General features: G+C 39.4%; 1 protein-coding gene across 2 annotated transcripts in view; it reads left to right on the top strand.

The window, feature by feature from the left end:
* Nucleotides 1–18,641, top strand: part of TTC39B (tetratricopeptide repeat domain 39B) — a 134,375-nt gene that overhangs the window by 27,769 nt on the left and 87,965 nt on the right. For both annotated transcript variants that reach the window (XM_082657553.1, XM_082657554.1), the window contains exon 2: nucleotides 9,446–9,480. In XM_082657553.1, coding sequence (XP_082513679.1) covers nucleotides 9,446–9,480 — 35 coding nt within the window. The remainder of the gene's footprint in view (nucleotides 1–9,445; nucleotides 9,481–18,641) is intronic.

Here is an 18,641-nt window from a genome sequence, read left to right as displayed (position 1 = left end):
AGGAAATAGGCAGTCTACCTGAAAAATAATTCAGAGTAATGCTAGTAAAGATGATCCAAAATCTTGGAAATAGATTGGAGAAAATACAACAAACGTTTAACAAGGAATTAGAACTAAAGAGCAAACAAACAATGATGAACAACACAATAAATGAAATTAAAAATTCTCTAGAAGGAATCAGCAGAATAACTGAGGCAGAAGAATGGATAAGTGACCTGGAAGATAAAATAGTGGAAATAACTACTGCAGAGCAGAATAAAGAAAAAAGAATGAAAAGAATTGAGGACAGTCTCAGAGACCTCTGGGACAACATTAAACGCACCAACGTTCGAATTATAGGGGTCCCAGAAGAAGAAGAGAAAAAGAAAGGGTTTGAGAAAATATTTGAAGAGATTATAATTGAAAACTTCCCTAACATGGGAAGTCAAGTCCAGGAAGCCTGGAGAGTCCCATACAGGATAAATCTGAGGAGAAAAACCCCAAGACACATATAATCAAGCTATCGAAAATTAAATACAAAGAAAAAATGTTAAAAGCAGCAAGGGAAAAGCAACTAATAACATACAAGGGAATCCCCTTAAGGTTAACAGCTGATGTTTAAGCAGAAACTCTGCAAGCCAGAGGGAATGGCAGGACATATTTAAAGTGATAAAAGGAAAAAACTTATAACCAAGATTACTCTATCCAGCAAGGATCTCATTCAGATTCGATGGAGAAATTAAAACCTTTACAGACAAGCAAAAGTTAAGAGAATTCAGCACCACCAAACTAGCTTTACAACAAATTCTAAAGGGACTTCTCTAGGCAGGAAACACAAGAGGAGGAAAACACCTAGAATAACAAACCGAAAACAATTAAGAAAATGGTAATAGGAATATATATATTGATAATTATCTTAAATGTAAAGGGATTAAATGTGCCAACCAAAAGACATAGACTGGCTGAATGGATACAAAAACAAGATCCGTACATATGCTGTCTACAAGAGACCCACTTCAGACCTACGGACTGAAAGTGAGGGGATGGAAAAAGATATTCCATGCAAATGGAAATCAAAAGAAAGCTGGAGTAGCAATTCTCATATCAGACAAAATAGACTTTAAAATAAAAACTATTACAAGAGACAAAGAAGGACACTACATAATGATCAAGGAATCAATCCAAAAAGAAGATATAACAATTGTAACTATTTATGCCGCCAACATAGGAGCACCTCAATACATAAGGCAAATGCTAACAGCCATAAGAGGGGAAACTGGCAGTTACACAATAACAGTAGGGAACTTTAACACCCCACTTTCTCCAATGGACAGATCATCCAAAATGAAAATAAATAAGGAAACACAAGCTTTAAATGACACATTACACAAGATGGACTTAATTGATATTTATAGTACATTCCATCCAAAAACAACAGAATACACGTTCTTCTCAAGTGCTCATGGAACATTCTCCAGGGTAGATCATATCTTGGGTCACAAATTAAGCCTTGGTAAATTTAAGAAAATTGAAATTGTATCAAGTATCTTTTTTGACCACAACACTATGAGACTAGATATCAATCGCAGGAAACAAACTGTAAAAAATACAGACACATGGAGGCTAAACAATAAGCTACTAAATAACCAAGAGATCACTGCAGAAATCATAGAGGAAATCAAAAAATACCTAGAAACAAATGACAATGAAAACACGACGACCCAAAACCTATGGGATGCAGCAAAAGCAGTTCTAAGAGGGAAGTTTATAGCAATACAGTCCTACCTCAAGAAACAAGAAACATCTCAAATAAACAACCTAACCTTACACCTAAAGCAATTAGAGAAAGAAGAACAAAAAAACCCTGAAGTTAGCCAAAGGAAAGAAATCATAAAGACCAGATCAGAAATAAATGAAAAAGAAATGAAGGAAACAATAGCAAATAAAACTAAAACCTGATTCTTTGAGAAGATAAACAAAATTGATAAACCATTAGCCACACTCAGCAAGAAAAAAAGGGGGAATACTCAAATCAATAAATTTATAAATGAAAATGGAGAAGTAACAACTGACACTAGAGATACAACGGATCAAGGGAGATTACTACAAGCAGGTCTATGCCAATAAAATGGACAACCTGGAACATATGGACAAATTCTTAGAAAAGCACAACCTTCTGAGACTGAACCAGCAAGAAACAGAAAATATAAACAGCCCAATCACAAGCAGTGAAATTGAAACTGTGATTAAAAATCTTCCAAGAAACAAAAGCCCAGGACCAGATGGCTTCACAGTGAATTCTATCACACATTTAGAGAAGAGCTAACACCCATCCTTCTCAAACTCTTCCAAAATATAGCAGAGGAACAGTCTCAAACTTATTGTACAAGGCCACCATCACCCTGATACCAAAACCAGACAAAGATGTTACCAAAAAAGAAAACTACAGGCCAATATCACTGATGAATATGGATGCAAAAATCTTCAACAAAATAGTAGCAAACAGGATCCAACAGCACATTAAAAGGATTATACACCATGATCAAGTGGGATTTATCCCAGGAATGCAAGGATTCTTCAATATATGCAAATCAATCAATGTGATACACCATTTTAACAAGTTGAAGGAGAAAAACCATATGATCATCTCAATAGATGCAGAAAAAGCTTTTGATAAGATTCAACACCTATTTATGATAAAAACCCTCCAGAAAGTAGGTACAGAGGGAACTTACCTCAACATAATAAAGGCCATATATGACAAACCCACAGCCAACATCGTTGTCAATGGTGAAAAACTGAAACCATTTCCTCTAAGATCAGGAAGAAGACAAGGTTGCCCACTCTTCACCACTATTATTCAACATAGTTTTGGAAGTTTTAGCCATAGCAATTAGAGAAGAAAAAGAAATAAAAGGAATCCAAATCGGAAAAGAAGAAGTAAAACTGTCACTTTTGTAGATGATATGATACTATACATAGAGAATTGTAAAGATGCTACCAGAAAACTGCTAGAGCTAATCAATGAATTTGGTAAAGTAGCAGGATACAAAATTAATGCACAGGAATCTCTTGCATTCCTATACACTAATGATGAAAAATCTGAAAGAGAAATTAAGGAAACACTCCCATTTACCATTGCAACAAAAAGAATAAAATACCTAGGAAGAAACCTACCTAGGGAGACAAAAGACCTGTATGCAGAAAACTATAAGACACTGATGAAAGAAATTAAAGATGATACAAACAGATGGAGAGAGATATACCATTTTCTTGGATTGGAAGAATCAACATTGTTAATAGACTATACTGCCCAAAGCAATGCACAGATTCAATGCAATCCCTATCAAACTACCAATGGCATTTTTCACAGAACTAGAACAAAAAATTTCACAATTTGTATGAAAACACAAAAGACCCCAAATAGCCAAAGCAATCTTAAGAAAGAAAAACGGAGCTGGAGGATTCAGGCTCCCTGAGTTCAGACTATACTACAAAGGTACAGTAATCAAGACAATATGGTGCTGGCACAAAAACAGAAATATAGATCAATGGAACAGGTTAGAAAGCCCAGAGATAAACCCATGTACATATGGTCACCTTATCTTTGATGAAGGAGGCAAGAATATACAATGGAGAATAGACAGCCTCTTGAATAAGTGGTGCTGGGAAAACTGAACAGCTACATGTAAAAGAGTGAAATTAGAACACTTCCTAACACCATACACAAAAATAAACTCAAAATGGATTAAAACCTAAATGTAAAGCCAGACAGTATAAAACCTCTAGAGGAAAGCATAGGGAGAACACTCTTTGATATAAATCACAGCAAGATCTTTTTTGACCCACCTCCTAGAGAAATGGAAATAAAAACAAAAATAAACAAGTGGGACTTAATGAAACTTAAAAGCTTTTGCACAGCAAACAAACGGTAAAGAAGAGAAAAAGACAATCCTCAGAATGGGAGAAAATATTTGCAAATGATGCAACTGACAAAGGATTAATCTGTGAAATATACAAGCAGCTCATGCAGCTTAATATCAAAAAAACAAATAATCCAATCCAAAAATGGGCTGCAGACTTAAATAGACATTTCTCCAAAGAAGATATACAGATTGCCAACAAACACATGAAAGGATGCTCAACATCACTAATCATTAGAGAAATGCAAATCAAAACTGCAGTGAGGTATCACCTCACATCGGTCAGAATGGCCATCATCAAAAAATCTACAAACAATAAATTCTGGAGAGGGTGTGGAGAAAAGGGAACCCTCTTGCACTGTTGGTGGGAATGTAAATTGATATGGCCACTATGGAGAACAGTATGGAGGGTCTTTAAAAAATGAAAACTAGAAGTACCATACGACCCAGTGATCCCACTACTGGGCATGTACCCTGAGAAAACCATAATTCAAAAAGAGTCATGTACCACTATGTTCATTGCAGCACTATTTACAATAACCAGGACATGGAGGCAACCTAAGTGTCCATCGACAGATGAATGGATAAACAAGATGTGGCACATATACAATGGAATATTATTCAGCCGTAAAAAAGAAACGAAACTGAGTTATTTGTAGTGAGGTGGATGGACCTAGAACCTGTCATACCGAGTTAAGAAGGAGAAAAACAAATACCATGTGCTAACACATATATGTGGAATCTTAAAAAAGAATGGTTCTGATGAACCTAGGGCAGGACAGGAATAAAGACTCAGATGTAGAGAATGGACTTGAGGACACGAGAAAGGGGAAGGGTAAGCTGGGATGAAGTGAGAGAGTGGCATGGACGTATATACACTACCAAATGTAAAATAGATAGCTAGTGGGAAGCTGCTGCATAGCACAGGGAGATCAGCTCGGTGCTTTGTGTCCACCTAGAGGGGTGGGATAGGGAGGGTGGGAGGGAGACGCAAGAGGGAGGGGATATTGGGATGTATGTATATGTATAGCTGATTCACTTTGTTATACAGAAGAAACCAACACAACATTGTAAAGCAATTAAACTCCAATAAAGATGTTTTAAAAGTATAATTTCCAAAAATTAGAAATATGACTTTCATAAAGATATAAAGTGAACGTGTAGAAATTTTATTTAGCCTATCAACGAGGAAAACAGTGAGGTGGTAAACTGATTCTCCGGGTATTTGTGGAACTGGGTATTTATAGGCTTAAAACAAAAACAGTGTTAGATTAAGATTGCTAGGCTACAGGTAAAACTGGATAGTGTCCTACAGGGCTATAAAACTAATCATTGAGGTTTTCTCACCATTCCGAAATCTGCAAGCTAACATGTCATCTCACAGTATCTGGTTTCTAATCTCATAGTAAATAGAAAAGTCTCAAACACAAGGAAGTTCTCCTAGAGAATTCAGGAATCCTTGGGAGGATTTGTGTAACAACATGCAGTATGACCTGCAGAGATATGCCGCCACCTCCTCACCCACCCACTCTCCACTTCTTCCCAACTGCCTTAGCTCCAAGTTTTGGATGTGTTTTATTAACATTGAAAAAAAGACTTTGGCGTTAAAGAAATCTGAGGGTGAATCTCACTTCCTTCACTTGCCAGCTGTGTAATATTGGGCAGGCAGTTACCTGCGACTGGATTTGCGTGCTGCCAATTGGGAGGAGCTTTTGTAAAGTGCCTGACACATGATAGGCACTCGTTAAGTCTTAGTTCTTCTCTTTACCTTTCCTTTTTCTTAAGTGAAAAAAGTTTACCCTTTGTCTGGCCTTCAGAGACAGAGTTTTCTTCCCCTTGATAAGTGGAATATTTATAAATGGAATGGAATATTTATAAATGGAGTATTTCCTGCCTTATCAATAAACAAAGGATGTCACGGTTATCAGTGATTGCAGCCCTCCAACAGTGAGCAGGTGAGCGCTGAGGAAACTCAGGGCTGCAAAGAATACCTGCCATCTAGCAGCCATCAGAATGAAGCCACTCCCTGCGGTGAGCCCTGAGGAAACTCAGGATGTGAAAATACAGGATACTGGCCACAGATATCTGAGGTGCACATCAAAGGAATGATTTCAGCGAGCCCAGACTCTTGGATTTTCCCATACATACAAAAGCGCTAAATTCTTTAACTTGAGATATCTGGTTTTCTTTAATTAACAATAATCTTTTGCCATTCCAGACTACCTGCCCTTTGTTGCAAAACTCCTATATATCATGGCTCCTCCCCTCGCCTCCTTGGAGCAGTTTCTCAGTTATCTGAAATGCTGTCTCCTGGGCTGCAGTCCTCATTTTGCCCCAAATCAAACTTAACTCACCACTCTTACGTTGTGCATTTTTTTAAGTCAATACCCTCCCTCCCTCCCTCCCTTCCTTCCTTCCTTCCTTTCCGTCTCCCCCTCTCTCCCTCCCTCCCTCCCTCCCTCCCTTCCTTCCTTCCTCTCTCACTCTCTCTTTCTCATCTCTAGTTTATTAGAATAATATCCTAGAACTCTGGTGGATTTTTTCCATTACTAAGAGAGGCATTCTCTTAAATTTTTATTATTCATCTAAGTGGAAAAAAATAGATTTTTAAATTAAAAATTTAAAGATTAAAAATTAAAAGATTCTTTTTTAATTAAAAAATTCCACCAGCTTTATTGAGATGTAGTTAACCTATAACATTGTGTGAGTTTCAGGTGTATAACTTGGCGATTTGATATATGCATATATTGTGAAATGATTACCATAGTAAGGTTAGTTAACACATCCATCACCTCACATAGTTATAATTTTTTTTGTGTGTGATGAGAACTTTGAAGATCTACTCTCTTAACTACTTTCAAATATGTAATGTAGTATTGTTAACTCTGGTTACCACGTTGTACAGAATGCTTTATTTAGAGAACCCTCTGCATATGACAAAATGGAGAGATGTTCCTCAAGTGAAGATGATTTCTTACTGGATATAACTTAGTGTTTCTTGTTTTGAGGTGGGGATGGGGGTATTACTTGTTTAAGTGTAAATATCATCCTTGTCTCCTTTTAAAAGGAGAACTGGCTTTCCGAGTTATCCTTTCTGAAGCCCACTCAGTATCTCAGTGTCTGCTGCGAGCTGCTCTGGGTTGAGGTTTGTGAGGAAGGGGTTGGATGCACGGAAGCTCCGAGGAGCATGCTCTCTGCATTTCCCCTTCCTGGTACAGGTCAGCCCAGGTGGGGTTAAGGGATGGCAGAGGGGCCATGAGCTGGTGTCTGGCACAGGTAACAGGTCATCACTACCAGATCTGTATTCCTGGAGAGTATTCGTCTCTCCCCTTCTCCACAACCCCTCACATGTGGGACACTGAGCTGTGATTCAAAATGACAAAGTCTTCTGATATTGTTCCAATCACTAGTTTCTGGAGAGTGAGGAGTAAGAAAGAATTGCCCTTGACTGTGCCTCCCTCACAGAGTATGGTATTAATATAGATCAATAGGTCAGGGATCCCACATTCTAAACTCACTTCTGCCACTACTTATAATGTTGTTTCTTCTTTTTCGTATTTACACATTTTTTTTCCCTTTCCTGCCTAAATGCAGAATCAGTATGTTGTATACATTGTTCAGTATTAATGGTCACACGAGGGAAAAGCTCTGTAACCCTCTTTCCTCATTTCTGTGTCCTATCTGTAAATGAGGTGATGTGATCAGTGCTTTGATGGTCCAAGCTCAGTTCATTCATTCATTAGGCAACATGTAGCTGTTGAGCAACAGCTCTGTGCCAAGCCCTGGCGGTTTCTCTGTAAACATGATAAATGAGAACCTGCCCTAATGGAGATAGATTGTAACCAAGGAAACAAATAAGATGATTAGAGACTATGATAAGTATTATGAATGAAAGAAATCAGATGATGGGAAACTATAAGTAAGCTGCTATTAGTAATTTTAATTAGCGTTATCAGAGGTGGTCTCTTTGAGGAGGTGGCTTTCTGAACTGCAAATGGAAGGATGAGAATGAGTCAGTCATAGGAAGAGTTGAGTGAAGAACATTCTAGGAAAGAGAGACAATGCAGAGAGGTGTGGGATGAATTTGACTTGTGCACGGACCAGAAAGACAGACCTTTGGCTGAAGTGGAGTGAGTTTGGTGGGTGGAGAGGTGGACAGAGGCTGGCAGGGTCATTTAGGGCTTTGTAGATCATGGGAAAGAATTTGGGTTTATTCTAAGTGCAATGGAAAGCTTTTAAAGAGGTCTAAAGCAGTGGAATGGTATGAGCTTATTAAAGGAAGGGAAAGGAAAGAATAACTGCGGCTGTTGTGTGAAGAACTGAATGGCAGATGTCAGGCTTGGGAGTAGGGAGACCAGTGAGGTCCTGGTGCTTGGCTGTGGAGAAGGTGGTAGGGATGTGAGAGAAGGAGGCCTTGAAGGTTTGACTAGGTTATGGTGGGTCCCAAATCCCTGGATGAGGAGCTTGGATTTGATTTTTGCAGCTGTGAGGGAGCTTCGTGTGTGAGTGTGAGTTTGTGAGTGAGTGAGTGTATGTGTGTTTGTGTATGACTGTGAGTTTAGGGGTGAGACTGAGTGTATGAGCCAGTGTGTATGAGCGTGGGGTGCATGTCTGGATTTGTGAGCAGATGTGAGTGTGTGTGTTATGTGTGTGTGTGTGTGTGTGTGTGTGTTTGGGTTTTTCTCCTGTTGCAGATTTTGAACAGGCCAGTGGCATGAAGGAAAGGGCTGCCCTGTATGCTACAGATAAAGGCTGCTGACAGGGAGACTTGCTGGGCGGGTAGTGGAGTTAGACGTGACACGAAGGCCCAGACGTGCTAACGTGGCCAGCCATGGAGAAAGAGACGACTGAATCGGGCAGGTCCTGTTCTTTGTTTTATTCTGCTCTGGGTTGGATGAGACTGAGGAGTGAAGACCCCACTGAAGGAGTCACATTCTCTTCAGATTCGCCCAGTCTGATTGCTGACTGAGTAGCTTACTCGTCTTATTAGTGACAAAACCAACCCTAAATTAAACCTCACTTAAATTCATGTGTTGGTTTCTCTGAAAGGAATGCCATTAGTAAGAGTTAAGTGGAATGGTTCTACTGCAGCCCACCCAAACTGTCCCCACTCTGCCTTGAGAGGTGCGCGCGCACACACACACACATGCACGCAGGGAGTACACACACACACGGGGAGTACACACACACACACATATGGGGAGCACACACACACGGGGAGTACACACACACGGGGAGTACACACACACACATATGGGGAGTACACACACACACGGGGAGTACACACACATGGGGAGTACACACGGAGTAACACACACATGGGGAGTACACACACACACACATGGGGAGTACACACACACGGAGTACACACACACATGGGGAGTATACACACACACACGGGGAGTACACAATACGGGGAGTACACACACACATGGGGAGTACACACACACACACACACACACACACACACACACACACACTCTCTTTTATATTTAAATTTCTTGATTCTTGAGAAACTCATTGTGTTTTTTGTTCCCCCCCAGGATATCTTTGAAGATGCCTTGGAAACCCTCTCTGTGTAAGTAGTAACATAATAAAAAAGTATGTAGTAGAGAAAAATTGACGGTTTTCTTATAAGAAATGTAAATATTTCTTCTCATTTTTTTGAATTTTTTGAGTGTAGTGGCTATTGTTGGAAAAATTCACTTCTTCATAATTTAACAGTTAGGATGTGATTAAGCTTAAGAAAGGATCTGTCTAAAGTTACTATCAAATATATTTTTGAGTCTTATTTCTTGTAACCTTAATTAAACTAAAATGAAAGAAAAAATGTTTTCCAACAAATTAAATTTTATTTGTTTATAGCTAACCCTTTTACATCTTGCCCATATTTATTTACATGGTTAGCCTCATATTGTAGATTTTTGCTTTTGGTTTGCCCTTAGTTTTATTATAAGCGTTTCCTATAAGCCTACATAATTTTTGTAATGATTTTAAATGACATCATATGAGATCAAATGGAACATCGCAATTTACTTATTCATTTCTCCTTTGTTAGACATTTAGTTTTTCACTGGTTTAAAAACTTAAAACTAACTAGTGAACATTTTGATGTGTATAGCTTTATCATATTTTTGAATATCTCCAAAAGGTTAAATTCACCCATGTAGAATTATTGGATTAAAAGGGATGAATATTTTTATTCTTAATGTGGTATTTCTCAAGTTGCCGTTCTGTGTTAGTTAGCTCAGGCTGCCATAATAAAATACCATAGACTGGGTGGCTTTAGCAACAGAGATTTATTTTCTCACAGTTCTGGAGTCAGAGATCAGGGTGCCAGTGTGGTCAGGTTCTGGTGAGAGCTCTCTTCCTGATTTACAGATGGTCACCTTCTCGTTGTGTCTTCACATGGCAGAGGGAGAGAGAGCGAGAGAGCAAGCTTTCTGGGGTCTCCTCCTATAACGGCATTAGTCATGAGGGCCCCCCTCTCAGGACCTGATCTAAACCTGATTATCTCCCAAAGTCCTTGTCTCCAAATACCATCACACTGGGGATCAGGGCTTCAACATGTGAAATTTGGGGGGACACTATTCAGTCCACAGCACTTTCAAACGAGTTTCACCAGTTTGCACGGCTGTGAACTGCTTATAAGTGAAGTGGTTTAAAATGTAGCATTATCATCCCTAGGTATTATTTGAAACCATTTTGCTGCTTAAATGATACCTAATTGTTCTGTCTTAAAATTTTTTTCTGGGAGTTCCCTAGTGGCCTAGTGGTTAGGATTCTAGGCTTTCATTGACGTGGCCTGGGTTCAATCCCTGGTCAGGGAACTGAGATCCTACAAGCCATGTGGTGCACACAACCCCCCAATTTTTTTTCTTATAATCATTGTTTAGTCCATTGCATTTCCTTTTGTATGAATTCTAGTCTTCTTTTGCCTATTTAACTTTTTTCTCAATGTTTTTTTTACATACTTATGAACTTTAAAATTTATATACACCTTCATACTTTGTCCTGTCGGCTACAGATACTTTCCCTTAATTGCTCTTTTTATGTTAGAGTTGCAAATTTTTATATTGTCCAAAAGTTTTAGTGTTTATGTCATTGAATGTGTATGTGAATAAAAAACTTAATTGTGATTAGGATTTTAAAAAATAACCTTTCTACTGTGCAATAGTTTCAGATTTACAGAATTATTATGAAGATAGTATGGAGTGTCCTGTATATCCCACACTTGTTTTCCCTATAATTAATTTCTTACATTAGAATGATACATTTGTCACAATTAATAATCTAATACAGATACATTGTTATAACTAAAGTCCATACTTGATTCAGATTTCTTTAGTTTTTATGGAGTATCCTTTTTCTGTCCCAGGGTCCCATTCAGGACACCACAGTACAATCATTCATTCTGTCTTCTTAGGCTATGCTTGACTGTGACGGTTTCTCAGAGTTTCCTTGGTTTTGAGTACTGGTCATTTGTTTTGTGGAATGTCCCTCAGCTGGGATTTGTCTGGGTTTTTTTCCTCATAATTAGACTGAGGTCATGTGTTTTTGGGAGGAAGATCACAGACCTAAAGTATCATTCTCATCACATTATATCAAAGATACATGTTATCGGGCTTCCCTGGTGGCGCAGTGGTTGAGAGTCCGCCTGCCGATGCCGGGGACGCGGGTTCGTGCCCCGGTCTGGGAAGATCTCACATGCTGCGGAGCGGCTGGGCCCGTGAGCCATGGCCGCTGAGCCTGCGCGTCCAGAGCCTGTGCTCCGCAACGGGAGAGGCCACAACGGTGACAGGCCCGTGTACTGCAAAGATACATGTTATCAACCTGGTTTACTCCTGTTGATGCTAAACTTCATCACTTGGCTTGAGATAGGGTTTGTCAGATCTTGCCACTGTAAAGTTTTACTCTTTTCCCCCCCTTCCCTTTTCATACTGTACTCTTTGAAAGATAATCTACTTGTGTAATTTAAAAAGTGACTTTTAAGGTGAGTTCATTATTTGCCATCCAGAAATCTTACTCAGCTCTGCTGTGGCTTCTCCGGCCTGAGCGTTGGCAGGAATTGAGCTTGGGCGGCCTGGTAGACTGAAATCTAGGAGGTAGAAAAGGATCTGACTGTGGGGCGGGTGACTAGAATTCACCAGTGGAAGCGCTGCTGTTCCCAGTGAGAAGCTAGAATACTCGACACACACCAGAGAGGGGTTCAGGTCTTGGAGATGAAGACAGGTCAGACTGATGTAATTGACAAGACCGATGGGTGGCACACATTAAAACTTGTGTTTCTTTGAGCTTTCAGTGGCTGCATTAGACTGGCAGTGGCTTTACCTTTGGGTCTGAAAGGCATTGTCAGCAATTTCTAACACCTATTAGTTTTTATTTTATTTATTTTTTTTACAGCAGGTTCTTATTAGTTATCTATTTTATACATATTAGTGTATATATGTCAATCCCAATTGACACCTATTAGTTTAAAAAAACATCAAATTATAGGGAAACAAAAACCTTCTGAACTTGACTTGCGATTTCTGGTTTTCCAAGTAAGGAGCTTGAAGTTGCCACTTTGTCCTAATAACAAGTAAAGAGGTAAACAGACTTGGAAATTCTACAACTCATTTTGCATCCATAAGAAAGGAGAGGTACACAGAAAATCACTGCTCCCAAGCCTGGAGGGACAGAAGGGCAAATACAGGGAGTCATGATGTACAGAGTTGAAGCCAGGGCAGGGGTGGGAAAATGTCACCTATGATCGACGAATTGCTGGGGGTTCAGTGTGAATAACTCTGGGAGTTGAGAACCATAAGGAGACCCACTCATATGGAGCCCCTCCACCCCCAATGTGAAATTTGCCTCCAGAAGCTGTACCAGATTTATACAGTAAATGGAGGAGAAAAATCCCTTTGGGCTTCCAGTAGGGTGAGAAGAAAAAGAACCATTCTGAAATACATCAGAGTTTACTGTTCTTAACAAGGCCTGCCCTCAGGGGAGAGTAGTTAACCAGAACTTAACTGACCCTGGGGAGCTCTAGCCCACTCTGGCCATCCTGTCCCATCTAAGAGAGAAGAAAAACTGAGAAATACTTGAGAAGTTCCCAGTCCAGAGGCACAGGCTCCCTAAAAGACTGAGACCTCATCACAGGTCGATAGAATGCTTCCCCTCCCCCACGCCTCACCACCACATGGCCACAGGCCTATTTATAACAGTTCCTTTTATCATGTACATCATGTTTAACTATCAAGAAAGATTACAAGGCAGACCAGTAGGCAAAAAACACAGGTTGAAGAGACAGAGTAAGCGTCAGAACCAGACGTGGCAGGGATGTGGGAATTTAAAAGAACTATGGTTAGTATGCAATGGGCTCTATGGAAGAAGTAGAGGGACTGTAGGAATAGATGGGTAATGTAAGCAGAAAGATGGAAACCATAAGAAAGAACCAAAAAGAAATGCTAGAGATCAAAACACTCTAACAGAAATGAAAAATGCCTTTGATGGACTTATTAGACTGGACATGGCTGAGGAAAGACTCTCTGAGCTAGAGGCTGTAGAAATAGAATCCTGAATAGAGTGGAATAGAATCCTCAAAAACTGAAAAGCAAAGAGAACAAAGAGTGAATAAAACAGAACAGAATATCCAAGGACTGTGGGGCAACTACAGCAGGTGTAACATATGCATAATCGGAACATCAGAAGGAGAAGAAAGAAAAGAACAGAAGAAATATTTGAAACAATAATGTCTGAGAATTTCCACAATTAATGTTAGACACCAAACCACAGATCCAGGAAGCTCAGAGAACACCAAATAGGATGATTGTCAAAAAATGACCTCTAGGGCTTCCCTGGTGGCGCAGTGGTTGAGAGTCCGCTTGCTGATGCGGTGGACACGGGTTCGTGCCCCGGTCCGGGAAGATCCCACATGCCGCGGAGCGGCTGGGCCCGTGAGCCATGGCCACTGAGCCTGCGCATTCGGAGCCTGTGCTCCGCAACGGGAGAGGCCACAACAGTGAGAGGCCCGCGTACCGCAAAAAAAAAAAAAAAAAGAAAAAGAAAATGACCTCTAGGTACGTTATTTGTAAACTACAGAGAATCAAAGATAAAGAAAAAATCTTGAAAGAAAAAATACACCTTACCTATAGAGGAGCAAAGATAAGTATTACATCCAGCTTCTCCTCAGAAACCAGGCAAGCAGAAGAAAGTAGAGTGAAATGTTTGTATTGAGAGAATAAAACCATCAACTTAGAATTCTGTACTCTCTGAAATTATCTTCAAAAGTAAAGGAGAAATAAAGACTTTCTCAGGTGAACGAAAACTGAAGCAATTTGTTGCCCATAGATCTGCCTTGTAAGAAATATTAAAAGAAATTCTATAGAGAGAGGAAAAATAAATATGGGTCAGAACCTGAGATCTACTTAAGGAAAAGAAGAACATCAAAGAAGGAATAAGTCAAAGTAAAATAAAACATTCTTTCATATTCTTAATTGATCTAATAGATAACAGTTTGTTGAAAATGATACCAACAGTGTATTTGGTTATATATGCTTATGTTTATATCTTATGTATATATACATGCTTATGTATGTTTACATATAAGTGAGATGAATGACAACAATGATACAGGGGTGGGAGGGAGGAATTAGGATTATTTTGTTATTATAAGGTACTCATACTACCTGTGAAATGGTATAGTGTACTTTAATGTAGACTTGGATTAGTTGTAAATCTGTACTGCAAACTCTAGGGCAACCACCAAAAAAAAGTAAAAAAAGAAGTAAAGCTGATGTGCTAAGAAAGGAGAGAAAATGGAGCATATAAAATGCTCAATTAAAACAACATAAGGCAGAAAAAGGGTAGAAGACAAGAATAAGAACAAAGAACAAGGGCAACAAATAAAAAACAGTAATGAATATGGTAGATATTAATCCAACTATATCAATAATCACTTTGAATGTCAGTGGTGTAAATTTACCAATTAAAAGACATTGTCAGAGTAGATCAAAAAACATGGTCCAACTATATGTTGTCTACAAGAAACCCACTTTAAATAAAAGACACATGTAGAGTAAAAGTAAATGGACGGAGAAAAATATACCATGCTAACACTAATCAGAAGAAAGCAGGAATAGCTATACTAATTTTGGACAGAGCAGACTTCAAAGTAAGAAAAGTTATCAGGGATAAAGAAAGGCATTACATAATTGACAGAGGGGCCAGTTCTCCAAGAAAACATAACAGTTCTTAATGTGTAGGTACCTAACAACAGAGCATCAAACTACGAGAGGCACAAACTATATACAAGGAGAAATAGATGATTTTGTTATCATAGTTGGTGACTTCGACTGCCTTCTCTCAGAAATAGATCCAGCCAGGAGAAAATCAGTAAGGTCATAGCTGAACTAAAAAAAAAGAAAATCCTGAACTTAACCCAACTGAAGTTAATTTAGATCCCTATCTCATGCCAACGCTAAAATTGCTAGCCCAGTAGTCCAACGCCATTTGCTAAGTCTGTGAGTAAAAGAAAATTTATGTTTGATGCCTACTTTATCAAATAATACACTCATTAAAATAATACTGCTGTGTTTCTGGGCTTTCTGTTTTGTTCCTTTGACCTTTATGTCTGTGTTTGCACAAAAACTGCTCTATTTATCTGCTTTAGATGTTTCGATATTAGTATGACTGGTTCTCAGAAGAATAGCATCCAAAAGTGACCCATGTGATCGAGATGTTTTTGATTCATGACTATCAGAAACCCATTGTGAACTCTTAAAATGTGGAATTCTTGGAGGCTTTGTATGTCTTAGCTTCTTTTTTTTTTTTCTTTTTTTTTGCATTACGCGGGCCTCTCACTGTTGTGGCCTCTCCCGTTGTGGAGCACAGGCTCCAGACGCACAGGCTCAGCGGCCATGGCTCACGGGCCCAGCCGCTCCATGGCATGTGGGATCTTCCCGGACCGGGGCACGAACCCGTGTCCCCTGCATCGGCAGGCGGACTCTCAACCACTGCGCCACCAGGGAAGCCCTGTCTTAGCTTCTTTTATCCTATTGTCAACCATATTACAGTTTTCTTCTCATCTTGAAAACAATAGTTTTTTAATGCTATCTCACTTTCTTGTTATCTAACATTTTCTTTTCCATTCATTGCCTCTTTCAGCCTGTCTTCAGCTGCATTTATCTGCTGTTGCCAGCATTTTTTTTACTTCCAAATTTAACTTCCCTGTCCTGCTCAGTTTACCAAACCCAAAGGTTTACCCATTCTAGAACTTGCCTTGTTCTTTTAGTTTTCTGATGTGCATTATTTCTTGTGACACCTAAGACTGTTTTCTTAAACAGTTTTGTGTTTCCTTTTCAATGTTGCCAAAATGTCCCTGGTACTTGCTTCTCTCACCTTAGTTGTAGCAACACATAATAGTAATGCTTTACCTAACTGAGAACCTTACCTCTTTGAGATAGAGCCCAAAGCTGGAAAGGGTAGCCAAAGTGGGTATTAGAGCCCATGCTCTAAAAATCTTGCCCTTTACTTGTAGTAGAGGATTCCATCCAGAGTCTATTTACAATGAATGTAAGTAGACTTATGCTTTTTGGCATAATTTTGCCAGAGTTCTAAGAGGTATGCTGAGAGGATGGTTTTATTTATTTATTTTTATTTTTAAATTTTTTATATCTTTATTGGAGTATAATTGCTTTACAATGTTGTGTTAGTTTCTGCTGTACAACAAAGTGAATTAGCTATACGTATACATATATCCCCATATCCCCTCCCTCTTGAGCCTCCCTCCCACCCTCCCTATCCCATCCCTCTAGGTAGTCACAAAGCACTGAGCTGATCTCTCTGTGCTATGCAGCAGCTTCCCACTAGCCATCCATTTTACATTTGGTAGAGTATATATGTCAATGCTACTCTCTCACTTCGTCCCAGCTTCCCCTTCCCGAGGAGGTGGTTTTAGAAGCCAGTTTGTTGATAGTAGCAAAAAATGGCAGGGAAAGAAGAAAGTAAATATGACATACAGTCATAGAACTCCAAAGCACAGCAGTATGGTTTTACCTAGCTTAGGTGCACACAACAAGATGTACCTTTCTGGTGAGTCAAGCCCTTGGACTTGACAGGTGAACTTGAGCACCAGTCTCAGTTGCCATTTACTGCCTGGGAGATCTGGGACAGTTTCTTTCTTTTTCTTTCTTAAAAAAAATTGTTTTTGGCTGCTTTTGGGTCTTCATTGCTGTGCGCGGGCTTTCTCTAGTTGCAGCGAGCAGGGGCTACTCTTTGTTGCGGTGCGCGGGCTTCTTGTTGCAGTGGCTTCTCTTGTTGCAGAGCACGGGCTCTAGGCATGCGGGCTTCAGTAGTTGCAGCATGCAGGCTCAGTAGTTGCGGCACGTGGGGTTCAGTAGTTGCAGCGCGCAGGATCAGTAGTTGTGGTTTGTGGGCTCTAGAGCACAGGCTCAGTAGTTGTGGCACACGGGCTTAGTTGCTCCACGTCATGTTGGATCTTCCCAGACCAGGTATCGAACCCGTGTCCCCTGCATTGGCAGGAGGATTTTTTTTTTTAAATTAAAAAAAAAATTATTTTTAATTTTTTTAAACATCTTTATTGGAGTATAATTGCTGTACAGTGTTGTGTTAGTTTCTGCTGTATAACAAAGTGAATCAGCTATATGCATACGTATATCCCCATATCCCTTCCCTCTTGCGTCTCCCTCCCACCCTCCTCATCCCACCTCTCTAGGTGGTCGAAAAGCACCGAGCTGATCTCCCTGTGCTATGCAGCTGCTTCCCACTAGCTATCTATTTTACATTTGGTAGTGCATATATGTCCATGCCACTCTCGCACTTTGTCCCAGCTTACCCTTCCCCCTCCCCGTGTCCTCAAGTCCATTCTCTACGTCTGCATCTTTATTCCTGTCCGGCAGGAGGCTTGTTAACCACTGTGCCAGGGAAGTCCCTCTGGGACAGTTTCTAAGTCTCAGTTTCTTCATCCTCTCACAGATTTATTGGGAAGATAAAATGAAATTTAATTTAAATGTGATAATGGGTATAAACACGTAGTAGGTGCCCAGTAAATATCGGTAGTATACTACTCCCCCACCTTGGATGCTGTTAATCTCCACTGAGAAAGGCATGTTCATATTGCTGTCTCTGAGACATTGGAAAAAGTTTAAATTATATCTAGTATATTCTATTTAAGAGGGTAGAGACTTGTGTCACATATGTTAAGAAAATTCCAAAATGACTAAAAATGTTTTCAAACAGCATTTGAAAGTTAGTAGGATGTGCTTCATTCACAGGGAAAGCTCTCTTGGATGTTTCTCTTTATTCCATAACATAGAGTGTGATGTTACTGTACTATGTCTCCTGTATTACTGACCCTTTCTGAAATTAAAAATATTACTGAAGTAATCTGTTATTCAAGATTTTTCTTTTAAAATATTATGTATGTTTTCTCTCTGATTGCAAGTATATGTTAATTGTAAAAAAAAATTCTTCAGTTGTTTTTTATGTGAACTTTTATTTTGTCCTAATTTCAGGGTTTGCCAAAATTTCTCTCGTTTCCTCTTATTAAATTTACGATGCCACGACATTCCTCTTGTGATACATTAGCTGCTGAAATCAGTAGAGTTCTTTTTCCATATGCTGATTGAACCGCATATTTTGGTTTTATATTTTGGTTTTATGTGCAGGTAGCAACGCTTCCACCTCTCTGTAGCAGGATGTGGTCCTCTTGCCAACCTGGTGATTAATTTCTTCCTG

This window comes from Grampus griseus, assembly GCF_964374135.1.
Source record: "Grampus griseus genome assembly, chromosome: 6".
NCBI lineage: Eukaryota > Metazoa > Chordata > Mammalia > Artiodactyla > Delphinidae > Grampus > Grampus griseus.
This window is presented reverse-complemented; position numbering and strand designations above follow the sequence as displayed.